Here is an 11,701-nt window from a genome sequence, read left to right as displayed (position 1 = left end):
CCATGGGAATCCCACGGCACCTATGGGAGTCCCACGGCACCTATGGGAGCTCCATAGCACTCGTGGGAGTCCTACAGCACCTATGGGAGCCCCATAGCGCCTGTGGGAGCCCCGTAGTACCCGTGAGAGCCCCATAGCACCCATGGGAGCCCCACGGCACCTATGGGAGCTCCACGGCACCTATGGGAGTCCCACAGCACCCGTGGGAGCCCCATAGCACCCGTGGGAGCCCTACAGTACCCATGGGAGCCCCAAAGCATCTATGGGAGCCCCATAGCGCCTATGGGAGCCCCACGGCACCTATGGGAGCCCCATGGCACCCATGGGAGCCCCATAACACCCGTGGGAGCCCTGTACATCCATGGGAGCCCCACAGTACCCATGGGAGCCCTATAGAACACATTGGAGCCCTATAGCCCCCTGGGAGCCCTATAGCGCCACATGGAGACCCCCCCCCCCCCCCACAGCCCCCATGGGGACATTACAGGGCCCCCACGCCCCTGGTGGGACCCCCACAGGCAACCCCCCCACCTCCCCCCACGGGCCCCCCCCCCACCTCATGGCCCCCCCCCACATCCCCGGCTCCGTGGCATCCCACACGCCATGGGGCCTGGCCCAGCCCGGACTGTCTCCGGGGCCCCCCAAGCTGCACCCACCCCCCCCCCCAGCCCAGCACCCCGGGGGGCCCGGACGCTTCGGCTTCCCCGGGGGGCCCGGCTGGTCCTGGGGGCCGCCCTGGGGCATTGTGGGAAACTCCCCATCACCCAGGCGGGCGGGTGGCGAGGCCGTGGGGCAGGGGCACCCCGGGTGGCTGTGGGGGGGGGAACACCCCGGCGTGGCGCCCCACGGCGCGCACCCCACGGCGCGGCGGCCGGGCGGCGTGATGTCAGGCGGGGGCGGGAGCTGGCGCAGGTAGATAAAGGCTGGGCAAAACAGGAATCCCCGGTGCGGCGGGACGGCGGGCGCCTGCAGGTAGGAGCCGGGCCGGGGGCCCCGCGCGGCCCCGCGCTGCCCCCCCCCGTGTTCCCGGACGCCGGGGCCCCGCTCCGCCGGCCTCCCCTCCCCGGCCCTCCTCGCTCCCCGCTCTTCTTCCTTCTCCTCCTCCTCCTCCTCCTCCTCTCCCGCCCGGCTCGGCCTCACTGCTGCCCTGCCCCGGCGCCTCGACGCCCCCCGGCCCCATCACCCCCGCGGCCCCGGACCCCCGGCGTGGCGCCTCGCCGACCCCTGGACCCTGCCCCATAGTCCTAATAGCCCTGGTCCCCTGCCCCATAACCGTGGTGGCCCTGGTCCCCTGCCCCATAGTCCTAATAGCCCTGGTCTTCTGCCCCATAGCCATGGTGGCCCTGGTCCCCTGCCCCATAACCGTGGTGGCCCTGCTCCCCTGCCCCACAGTCCTAGTAGCCCTGGTCTCCTGCCCCATAACCGTGGTGGCCCTGCTCCCCTGCCCCATTGCCCTGGTGGCCCCTGGGCCATCACAAACCTGATAACCCCATGGCCTGGTGCCCTGCCCCATAGCTCTGATGGCCTGGACCCCCGCCCCACAGCCATGGTGGCCCTGGTCCCCTGCCCTATAGCCCCATGGCCCTGGTCCCCTGTTTGTCCCAAACACAGGACACCCCTTGCCCCCCCCTGCCGTCGCAGCCGGGATGCCAAGCTGTGGGGCCAGGGCCGGCATTGGGGTGGCCTGAGGCCACGGTGAGGGGCTGGCGGGTCGGCAGCGGGAATGTGCCCCTCCGCCGCGTCCCCCGTCCACTCTGAGCGGCCAGGGCACCCCCGGCGCCGTGGCCTGGCGCTCGTGGTTACCCCGGCCGGGCCGGGCCAGGCCGGTTTCAGGGCCATCGTGCCGGGCCGGGGCTGCGGCGTCCCCAGCGCAGCGGCAGCGCGGGCAGAGCGCGGGCAGCAGCGGCCCTTGCGCGGCCGTGGACTTGGACCCCGAGCTCGCCACGCCGTGGGGCCCGCGGGAGGCGGGGGCGCGGGGCTGCCAGCGGGGTGAATGATTAAACTGGTGCCCGGGCAGGGGCCGGAGGGGCCCCGCGGGCAGCGGATGCTGGCGCGGCTGAGCCTGTTGGCAGCCAGCGAGGTGCCGCGCTCGCGTGCGTTATGGGTGCTGCCGGCCCCGCGGGACGGGACGGGATGGACGGGACGGACGGGATGAGGGGCCCACGCGCACCCGGTACCGTGACCCGGCAGTGCCGACGCCTGCGCCTGCACCCGCTGCCGGAAATCGTCTGCCCATTTTTGGGCCAAAACGACGAGAGCGTCAGGACGGAGCCGCGTGGGCGGCCGGCACCGGGTGCAGGCGGCCGGTGCGGCGGGCACCCGCGGACGCGGGCGACGGTGCCACCGTGGCATGGTGCAGCATGGCACAGCACGGCGCGGTGCAGCACGGCACGGCGCGGTGCAGCATGGCACAGCACGGCGTGGTGCAGCACGGCACGGCACGGCACGGCACGGCGCGGTGCAGCACGGCGCGGGAGGTCTGCGCCCTGCGGGGCCAGCGCGGCGGCCGGCTCGGGGCCGTTCCCACGGCGGGCGGGCGGGCGCCGGCTCCTCGCCCCCAGCCCCGCGGCGCTGCCGGCCCCGGCCCGGATGCCAGCGCGGTGAGGTGGAGCTGGGAGCGGCCCCCAGAACTGGTTTGGCCGGACGCGAGGAGGTGTCTGGGCTGGGCTCCGAGACGCTCCGCTTCCTCCTCCCGCCGCCGCCCGCCTGGCACGGCACCGCTCCGCTCAGCCCGGCACGGCTCCGCTTGGCACGGCTCGGCTCAGCCCGGCACGGCTCCACTCGGCTCAGCCCAGCGCAGCTCAGTTCAGCTCCACTCAGCCTGGCTCAGCCCAGTACAATTCAGCCCAGTTAGGCTCAGTTCAGCCCAATTCGGCTCAGCCTGGCCTGGTTCGGCTCAGCCCAGCTCAACTCGGCTTGGCTCAGCTTGTTTTGGCTCAGCTCAGCCCAGTTCAGCTCAGCTTGGCCTGATTCAGCTCGGCCCAGCCCAGCTAAGCTCAGCTTGGCTCATTTTGGCTCAGCTCAGCCCAGTTCGGCTCAGCCCAGCCCAGCTCAGCTCGGCTCACCACTGCCTCCCTGCAAAGCCCAGCACCGGAGTTGGGGGTGCTGGGGCTCTTGGGGACGGTTTGGGGGGGATTCGTCCTGTGGGGCTGCAGTTGGCTGCCGCCGCCAGGAAGCAGCCCCCAGGGGTGGGGGGGATGCGCGGGTAGTCAGGGATTCTCTGGCGTCTCGTACGAGGTTGTGCTCGCAGCGGGGCACACACTCCTCATCTCCCCGGCTGCCTCTTCCCGGAAACACGTGGGTGTTTGAGGCCGATTTGGGTCCTAAAGTGTTTGGGGCTGGGGCAGGAGGGACAGCGGGAGACCCAGCGGAGATGCCACCGCCCCTGGGGCGCAGCAGGAGGCCTGGCCTGGCTCTCGGCAGCACTCGTGGGCTGTGGCAGGGGATGGCGGCTGGACATGTCCCCCCCAGCCGACATCCCACGGGCTGATGGGCAGAGCTGGCTGCTGTCCCGCAGCCGGTGACACCTCGCCAGGGTCTCAGGGGACCCACCACGCTCCATTCCCAGCACCCTGATCCAGACCGGGGTTTCCCGGAGACCCAGCCAGGTGCCTTCGCTTTCACCTAGGCACCTGGGCACGGGGCACCTGCAGCCCGCAAGAGCCGGACTGGATCCCTGCAGCACGGGGGGAGCGGGATCCCCGGGGCCAGGCCCACTCCTGCCACGAGCTGGCTGGGTCTCAGCTTGGATGGGGAGAGACTGGTGGGACGTGCTGGGTGAGGGATGGGTGCTGTCTCCCTGCCCCTCTGCTCCCCCATTTGCTACCGGGGGGGGGGGGCTGGTCCCCAGGGACGGTGAGTCACAGCAGGGGAAGAGGCGTCGGAGGCGTCAGGAGGTGGCAGGCTGAGCCCTGGGGCAGATCTCTGTCTGGGACTGAGCCCGGGGCACAGCCCCACGGACACCCCCGGCCTGCCCGGGCTCGGGGCCGGGAACGCGGGGCCCACGCGGGCTGGGGGCAGCCCGGGTGCCCGTCGCAGCCGGGGCAGGAGCGAGCCGCGGGGGCAGGAGAGGCCGTGCTGAGTCACCTCGCCGCACGCTGACTCACCGCTTGTCTGGGCGCCGGCAAAACACTGCCCGGGCGGGTGCTGGGGTGGGCTGCCGTGGGCAGCGGCGGGGCCGGCATCCCCCCCCCTCACCCCCCCCAAGCTGGCACGAGGACCCAGGCGTCCGGGCCCAGCCAGGGCTTGGGGCAGCGTTGGGCTGCAGGACCCCCCCCTCCCATCTCTCTGCCCCCAGATAATGCCATGGACGGGGGGGCTCAGCCGAGCAGCCCCCCGGAGCCCCCCGGGACGGGCGGCGCGGAGCGGGAGGGGGCCGCCAGCCCACCCCACGGGCCCGGCCTCGGCCCCGGCGAGCGGGACGCGGGCGAGGGGCCGCCCGCCGCCGACGTCAAGCGCTCCCAGCCCCTCTTCATCCACGCCGGCAGGTGGGTGTGGGGTCCCGGACGCCTGGGTCCTCCCGGGGGGGGGGGTGTATGGGGGGGGTCAGGAGCGGGGGGGGGGGCAGGAGCCGCCGCGGCCCCGGTGCTCTCGGCCCCTGTGTGCCCGCAGCCGGAAGCCGGCGCCGGAGGAGCCGCGCGCCTCGTCGCTGCCCTGCATCCCCAACCCCTTCCCCGAGCTCTGCAGCCCCTCCAACTCCCCCATCCTCAGCAGCCCCCCCGGCGGGCAGGGGCCCCCCCGCGAAGGCGCCTCCCACGTGAGTCTCCCCAGCACCCCGTGGATGGGGGCGGGGGGGGGGGGTGGCTTGGGCTGTGTCACAGACCCACCCCCGGGGACGGGGACGGGGGGGGGGGGGGACACCCGGGTCCCCTCCTGGCTGTGGCTTGGGGGATGCCGGTGCTGGGGCTGAGGCCTGACGCACTCATCACAGGGGTGTCCTAGGGCTTGCCCTGGGGGGGGGGGGGGGAGGATGGACCATGGGGGAGCTGGGGAGAGGAGGGATTGGGTCCCCCACGGGGATGCTGCCACCGGGCGCATCCCCGCTCCCATTTTCATCCCCGGGAAGGGGGTGGGAAATGGGGAAGGGGGACCCCCCCCCCCAAGGTGCCCCCGACGGCCGGCGGCGAGGCCGGGGACCCTGAGGGCGTGCGCGGCGCCTGCCCGCAGGTGGTGAAGGTGTTCAGCGAGGACGGCGCGTGCCGCTCGCTGGAGGCGTCGGCGGGCACCACGGCGCGGCAGCTCTGCGAGATGCTGGTGCGGCGGGCGCACGCGCTGCACGACCACAGCTGGGCCCTGGTGGAGCTGCACCAGCACCTGGCCCTGGGTGAGCAGGCGGGGGGGGGGGGGGGGGCACGGCGCCGGGCACCCACGGCCGCTGAGCCCCCCCCTGCCCCGCAGAGCGGTGCCTGGAGGACCACGAGTCGGTGGTGGAGGTGCAGGGCACCTGGCCCCTGGGCGCCGACAGCCGCTTCGTCTTCCGCAAGAACTTCGCCAAGTACGAGCTCTTCAAGAGCAACGGGGTAAGCGGCTCTGGGACCGACTGCCGCCGGCACCCGGGCGCCCCACGGGCCACCTCACGGGGACCAGGATGCCCCACGGGGATCCGGACACCCCACAGGAACCGGGATGTCCCATGGGCACCTGGGCATCCAAGGGGAGATGGACACCCGATGGGGCCTGGGATGCCCCATGGAGACCTGGGTGCCCCATGGGGACCTGGACACCCCATGGGGACCCTGATGCCCCATGGAGACTGGGACACCCCCATGGGGACCAGGATGCTCCATGGGGACCTGGACAACCCCCAGGGACCTGGGCACCCCCATGGAGACCAGGATGCTCCATGGGGACCTGGACAACCCCCAGGGACCTGGGCACCACCATGGGCACCAGGATGCTCCATGGGGACCTGGGCACCCCAGGGGGACCCCAAATCCCCCGTCCGTCTCCTCTGACACCCCTGCTCCCCCCCCCCCCCCCCCAGCAGTCCCTCTTCCCCGAGGTGATGGTGTCCAGCTGCCTGGAGGCCAACAAGAGCATGGCGCACTCGGAGCTCATCCAGGTAGGAGGCCGCGGGGGCTCGCGGGGCTGCAGGGGACCCCGCCGGCCGCGCCGTCACCCGTCGTCCCTCCCCAGAACTTCCTCAACTCCGGCAGCTGCCCCGAGGTCCAGGGCTTCCTGCACCTGCGGGAGGCCGGCCGCAAGGTCTGGAAGCGCTTCTACTTCTCCCTGCGCCGCTCGGGGCTCTACTACTCCACCAAGGGCACGTCCAAGGTGAGGCCGTGGGGGCGGCGGGCCGGGCCGATCCGCGGGGCCGCACGGTGTCCCGGCATCCCGGCGTCCCGACGCGGTGCTCCGGCGCCTGCCCGACGCCCCCTCCCCGGCCCCCCAGGACCCCCGGCACCTGCAGTACCTCGCCGACCTCACCGAGTCCAACATCTACTACGTGACGCAGGGCAAGAAGCACTACGGGACGCCCACCGAGTTCGGCTTCTGCATCAAGGTGGGGGGGGGGGTCGCTGTGCCCGTCCGGGGGCTCCGGACTCCGGGCTTCCTCCTGCCTGCCCGTCGGGGGCACGTTGGGTGGAGCAGGGAGCTCCCGGACACCTGGGTCCCCTTCCCAAGTCTGGGAGCTGGGACGAGGCGCCTGCACTGCTGGGTTTTGCCCCAGCTCCTCTGGGGGGGGGGGGTCTCGGCCCTGGGTCCCCCCACGCAGGGGGATGGGGACCCCGTCCAGGGCTGCTCCGTGACAGCGCCGGCCTCTCCGGCAGCCCTACAAGGTGCGGAGCGGCACGAAGGGCCTGAAGCTCCTGTGCAGCGAGGACGAGCAGAGCCGGACGTGCTGGATGGCGGCTTTCCGCCTCTTCAAGGTGAGCCCATCCCGGGCTGGCCGGAGACGCCCCCATCCCTGTGCCGGATGAAAGTCCCTGCCCAGCATCCCAAGGGGTGCTGGATGGAAGTCCCCATCCCCATGGAGGGATGCTGGGCAGAAGCTCACATCCCCATGCTGGATGAAGGTCCCTATCCCTGTTTTGGAGGGATGCTGGATGCATGTCCCCATCCCTGTGCAGGGTGGATGCTGGACACATGTCCCCATCCCCATCCCTGAGGGATGCTGGACGGATGTTCACATCCTTGTGCCAGATGAAGGTCCCCATCCCTGTTTCAGAGGGATGTTGGATGCATGCTCACATCCCCGGGCCAGATGAAGGTCCCCATCCCCAAGGGATGCCGGACAGATGTCTCCATCCCTGTCCCCGAGGGATGCTGGACAGATGTCCCCGTGCCGGGCAGATGCCCCCATGGGGACACCGCGGCTCACAGCGCTCTCCCCCCCCCCCCCCCCAGTACGGCATGCAGCTCTACCGCAACTACCAGCAGGCGCAGGCCCGGCTCAGCCAGCCCCCCTGGATCGGCCCCACGCCCCTGGTGAGTGCCCGGCCCCCCGGCCCCCCGGCTGCCCTGCGTGGGGGCTCCCGGCCCCCCGGGTGCTGCCGGCCCGGTGCGGCCCCCCCCCGCCACCGCCGCAGCTCTCGCCGCCCCCCCGCAGCGGAGCGTGTCGGACAACGCGCTGGTGGCCATGGACTTCTCGGGGTGCACGGGCCGGGTGATCGAGAACCCCAGCGAGGTGCTGACGGCCGCCCTGGAGGAGGCGCAGGCCTGGAGGGTGAGTTTGGGGCGACGGCGGGGGGGGGGCATTGGGGGACCCCCCCCCTCCCCCAGCCAGGTGCCGGGGAGGCGGCCCCGACCCCCCCGCTGACGCCCCCTCCTTGCTCTGCCCGGCCAGAAGAAGACGACGCACCGGTACAGCCTGCCGGCCGCCTGCCAGAGCTCCCCGCTCAGCGCCGGTGAGCAGCGCCCGGTCCCGGCATCCCTTCCCCTCCCCTCCCCTCCCCTCCCGCCGTGCCGCGCCGTGCCGTGGGGGTCCCACCACCCCACGCGGCCGAGGCCCCCGCGCGTAACGCCCGTCTCCCCGCAGCCATCCACCGCACCCAGCCCTGGTTCCACGGGCGCATCTCCCGCGAGGACACCCAGCGGCTCATCGGCCGGCAGGGCCTGGTGGATGGGTACGAACCCGGGGGGATACGGGACCCCCAGGGGATACGGGACCCCTGTGGGTATATGGGATCCCAGGACTTGCAGGGGGATATGGGATCCCCAGGGATATGGGATCCCCAGGGATATGGGACCCCTCGGGGTACATGCGACCCTGGGGCTCACCAGGGGATACGGGACCCCCAGAGGGATGCGGGACCCTGGGACTTGCAGGGGGATACAGGACTCCCGGGGGGATACGGGATACTGGGACTTGCAGGGGGATGTGGGATCCCCAGGGATATAGGACCCCAGGGGGGATATGTGACCCCCGAGGCTGCAGGGGGACATGAGACCCCCCCAAGGGGCTATGGGACCCCAGGGCTCAGGGCTGGGGGTACAGGACCCCGGGGTTTGGGGCCCCGGGGCTCGCAGGGGACCCTTGGGGACAAGAGGAGCCCAAAGTCGAGCACAACCCCGGCCGCACTCCCACCCCGCTCCGGGCTTCGGGGCGGACAGGAGGCCCCCAGGGCACATCCCGGCCCAGCCGGGGGGGCTCAGCGGGTGCCCGGGGCCGGGGGGCGCGTGGTGACACCGCTCCGGGGCTCGCAGCGTCTTCCTGGTGCGGGAGAGCCAGCGCAACCCCAAGGGCTTCGTGCTGTCCCTGTGCCACCTGCAGAAGGTCAAGCACTATCTCATCCTGCCGGTGAGTGGCTGCGGCCGGGCCGGGGGGGGCCGGGGGCGCCGGGGGGGGGGGCGCCGCGGCCTGACGCCCGCCGTCCCCGCAGAGCGAGGAGGAGGGCCGGCTCTACTTCACCATGGACGACGGGCAGACCCGCTTCGCCGACCTCATCCAGCTGGTGGAGTTTCACCAGATCAACCGGGGCATCCTGCCCTGCAAGCTCCGGCACTACTGCACCTGCGTGGCCCTCTGAGCCCGGCACGGCACCGCACCGCCGGCACGGCGCGTGGTCAACATGGCACGGTCCTGCACGGTCCTGCACGGCACGATGGGGCACAGCCGGTGCGGCACAGCCAGCACGGCCTCGTGCAGCCGGCATGGCCATCGTGGCACGGTCCTGCACAGCACAGCCAGCACAGCCGGTGCAGCCAGCACGGCACGGTCCTGCACGGCACAACTGGGCACAGCCTGGCACAGCCGGTGCGGCACAGCCTGGTGCAGCCGGCACGGCCAGCACGGCACGGCTGGGCACGGTCCTGCACAGCACAGCCTGGCATGGTCCTGCACAGCGCGACCGGGCACAGCTGGTGCAGCACAGCTGGCACAGCTGGCACAGCTGGCACAGCCCTGCGCAGCGCAGCCTGGCCGGAGCTGGGTCGACCCCTCGGGGGTGGCTCTGGAGGAGCAGGCACAGGCACGAGGCAGGGAGCCCCCAGCCAGGCAGCCCCCCCCCCCGTCCCCTTCCCGTGTGCCCAGCCCGGCTCTGCCGCGGGGGCCGGCACCCCCCCGGGCCCCCCGCACTCACGCACTTTCCGCCCGGGGCCCCCCCAGCGCCGGCCCCCAGCACTCCTCGCCCGGCATGGGGGGGCCCGGCCCTGTGGATGAGGGTCCCGGGGGGGCCCGGCCCCGGCTCGGCGGAGGGCGAGGGGCGCCCGCCACCGCCTCCCTCCCCGTCCCGCGCCTCCAGCGAGGCCGCTCGAACTGTGACGTCTTTTATACCAGTGAGAATAAAGGTTATTTTTTCAGAGCTCCCCGTTTCGCGCTGCCCGAAGCGAAGCTGGGGCAGAGCCAGGCTGGGCACCTCAGCAGGGGGACCCGTCCCCGTCCCCATCCCCATCCCTGTTCTCCATCCCTGTTCCCATCCCCATCTCCAGCCAAGGAAGCCCCAGTGGGGTTGGTGCCCGGACGCCTGGGCTCTCCCAGCACCGGGGCCAAGCGGGACCCTGGGCTCTGCCTGGCCTCGGTTTGCCCCCAGGGTCCCCGGTCCCCCCTCCCTGCCGAGCCGGGGGCACACAGGGGGGACACGTGGCAGCATCCCCGTGTCCTGCTGGGGATGGGACTGGGAATGGGGATCGAGAAGGGGATGAGGGACAGGGATGAGGACTGGGATGGGGATGGAGGGACAGGGAAAGGGATGGAGCTGGGAATGGGGACGGGGGATGGGGATAGGGACAAGGCCAGGGATGGGGATGGAGAAGGGGATGGGGGGAGACAGGGTCAGGGATGGGGCTGGGAATGGGGACAGGGATGGAGGTTGGGACAGGATGGGGATGGGGATGGGGACTGGGATGGGGATGGGATGGGGATGGCGATGGAGATGGGATGGCGATGGAGATGGGATGGGGATTGAGATGGGATGGGGATGGGGATAGGGCTGCGGCCGGGGCGGTGACGGCCCCGTTTGCAGCACACGCTGCGGGCGATCGAGGAGCCCCGGCCGCCCTTCCGGCAGCAGAGCAGCTCGCGACCGGCGCTTTCTCCAAGCCGGCGCTCGAGGACGACGCTCAGTCGCCGCCGTCCGCCTGCTCCGCTGGAAGGCCGCAAGGTGCAGCAGGCGCCCAGCTGCTGGGCTCCGGATAGCGCCCGCCGCCCGCGGGGCCGCCCGCCGGCCAGGACGCCTGGGCCCCTCTGGCAGCCCGGGAAGGAGGGGCAGGGGGGCAGCGGGAGGATTCGGGACCCCCCCAGGCCAGGCCGGGTCCCCGGGGAGGCCGGCGCAGCAGCGGGGCTCGGAGGCGCCCGGCGTAGGGCGAGCGGGGCCAGGACCCGCGCGGGGTTTCACTTCCTGCTCCCAGCCCGAAATAGCGCCGGCCGCCGGCTGTATTAAAATCGGGAGTGGTATTTTTAACCAGCACCGGGTGAAAAAGTACAGCGGCTTCCTCCGAGAGTGCAGCGGCCGTGACGGGGCTGGGAAGGGCTGGCAGCTGCCCCCCGCCGGCCCCCCCGACCCCACGTGTCCCCACGTCCCCCCACGTCCCCCGCCCCCGTGGGCGCACAGCGGCCTCCTCTCGTCTCCCCCGTCCTCGGCTTCGGGGCGGGCGATGCACCGGGGGGGGGACGATGGCCCCCAGCGCTGAGCCCCACGGCTGCGGGCAGGAACGAGGGCTGCAGGGGGTGTGGAGGGGGCAGGCGCCGGCGCGGGGGCCAGAGCCGGGTGCAGGGTGCGAAGGGTGCGCAGCGGGTTCAACGGGTGCACAGTGGGTGCAGGGCTGGTGCACGGTGGGTGTAAAGGGATGCAGGGTGCAGGGACCTGTGCAGGATGGGTGCAGAGGGCATGGTGGGCACAGGGATCGCTGCAGGGTGGAGGGTGGGTGCAGGCTGCGTGGCGAGCGCTGGGTGCAGGGACTGGGTGCAGGGTGGGTGCATGGTGGGCACTGGGAGCAGGGATCGATGCAGGATGCCGGAGCACTGGGTGCAAGTTGGGTGCAGGGCCTGGTGCAGGGTGCGAGGTGGGTGCAGGATGCACGGTGGGTGCTCAGTGCAGGGACTGATGCAGGGTGCTGGGTGCAGGGACCAGGGCAGGGACTGATGCAGGGTGGATGCAGGATGCATAGCAGGTGCTCAGTGCAGGGATCGATGCAGGATGCACGATGCAGGGTGCAGGGATCGGTGCAGGGTGGGTGCTGGGTGCAGGCAGCAGCGCAAGGTTCTGGCTGCAGCCCCGGAGCCGCCGTGGCACGTTGGCATGGCCGGGGGGGGGGGTCCTGC

The 11,701-nt window shown here is 72.4% G+C and overlaps 1 protein-coding gene across 7 annotated transcripts; it reads left to right on the top strand.

Moving 5' to 3' along the window:
- Positions 1–939: 939 nt before the first annotated feature.
- GRB7 (growth factor receptor bound protein 7) lies at positions 940–9,743 on the top strand. Of its 7 annotated transcripts, none has more exons than XM_067312067.1 (15): positions 940–972; positions 4,298–4,487; positions 4,612–4,756; positions 5,167–5,323; positions 5,398–5,519; positions 5,987–6,061; positions 6,156–6,273; positions 6,392–6,502; positions 6,771–6,869; positions 7,348–7,428; positions 7,550–7,666; positions 7,787–7,847; positions 7,979–8,066; positions 8,647–8,740; positions 8,823–9,743. In XM_067312067.1, exons 2-15 carry the CDS (start codon positions 4,306–4,308, stop codon positions 9,599–9,601), a joined length of 2,229 nt encoding a protein of 742 aa, XP_067168168.1. In that variant the 5' UTR covers positions 940–972; positions 4,298–4,305; the 3' UTR covers positions 9,602–9,743. The 7 variants fall into 7 exon arrangements, with proteins under 7 accessions (XP_067168168.1, XP_067168169.1, XP_067168167.1 ...); XM_067312068.1 differs by having other exon boundaries at positions 5,984–6,061; positions 7,790–7,847; XM_067312066.1 differs by having other exon boundaries at positions 5,984–6,061.
- Positions 9,744–11,701: the final 1,958 nt, after the last annotated feature.

The sequence above is a fragment of the Apteryx mantelli genome, chromosome 28, assembly GCF_036417845.1.
Source record: "Apteryx mantelli isolate bAptMan1 chromosome 28, bAptMan1.hap1, whole genome shotgun sequence".
Lineage (NCBI taxonomy): Eukaryota > Metazoa > Chordata > Aves > Apterygiformes > Apterygidae > Apteryx > Apteryx mantelli.
Note: the sequence above shows the minus strand (reverse complement) of the source record. Positions and strands in the feature narration are given on the sequence as shown.

Bases quoted from the DNA above. Each gene is read 5' to 3' on its own strand.
- GRB7 (XM_067312066.1), top strand. From the start codon at position 4,306: ATGGACGGGGGGGCTCAGCCGAGCAGCCCCCCGGAGCCCCCCGGGACG. The intron at 6,870-7,347 runs GTGAGCCCATCC...CCCCCCCCCCAG, and splicing joins CGGCTTTCCGCCTCTTCAAG to TACGGCATGCAGCTCTACCG. The intron at 8,741-8,822 runs GTGAGTGGCTGC...CCGTCCCCGCAG, and splicing joins AGCACTATCTCATCCTGCCG to AGCGAGGAGGAGGGCCGGCT.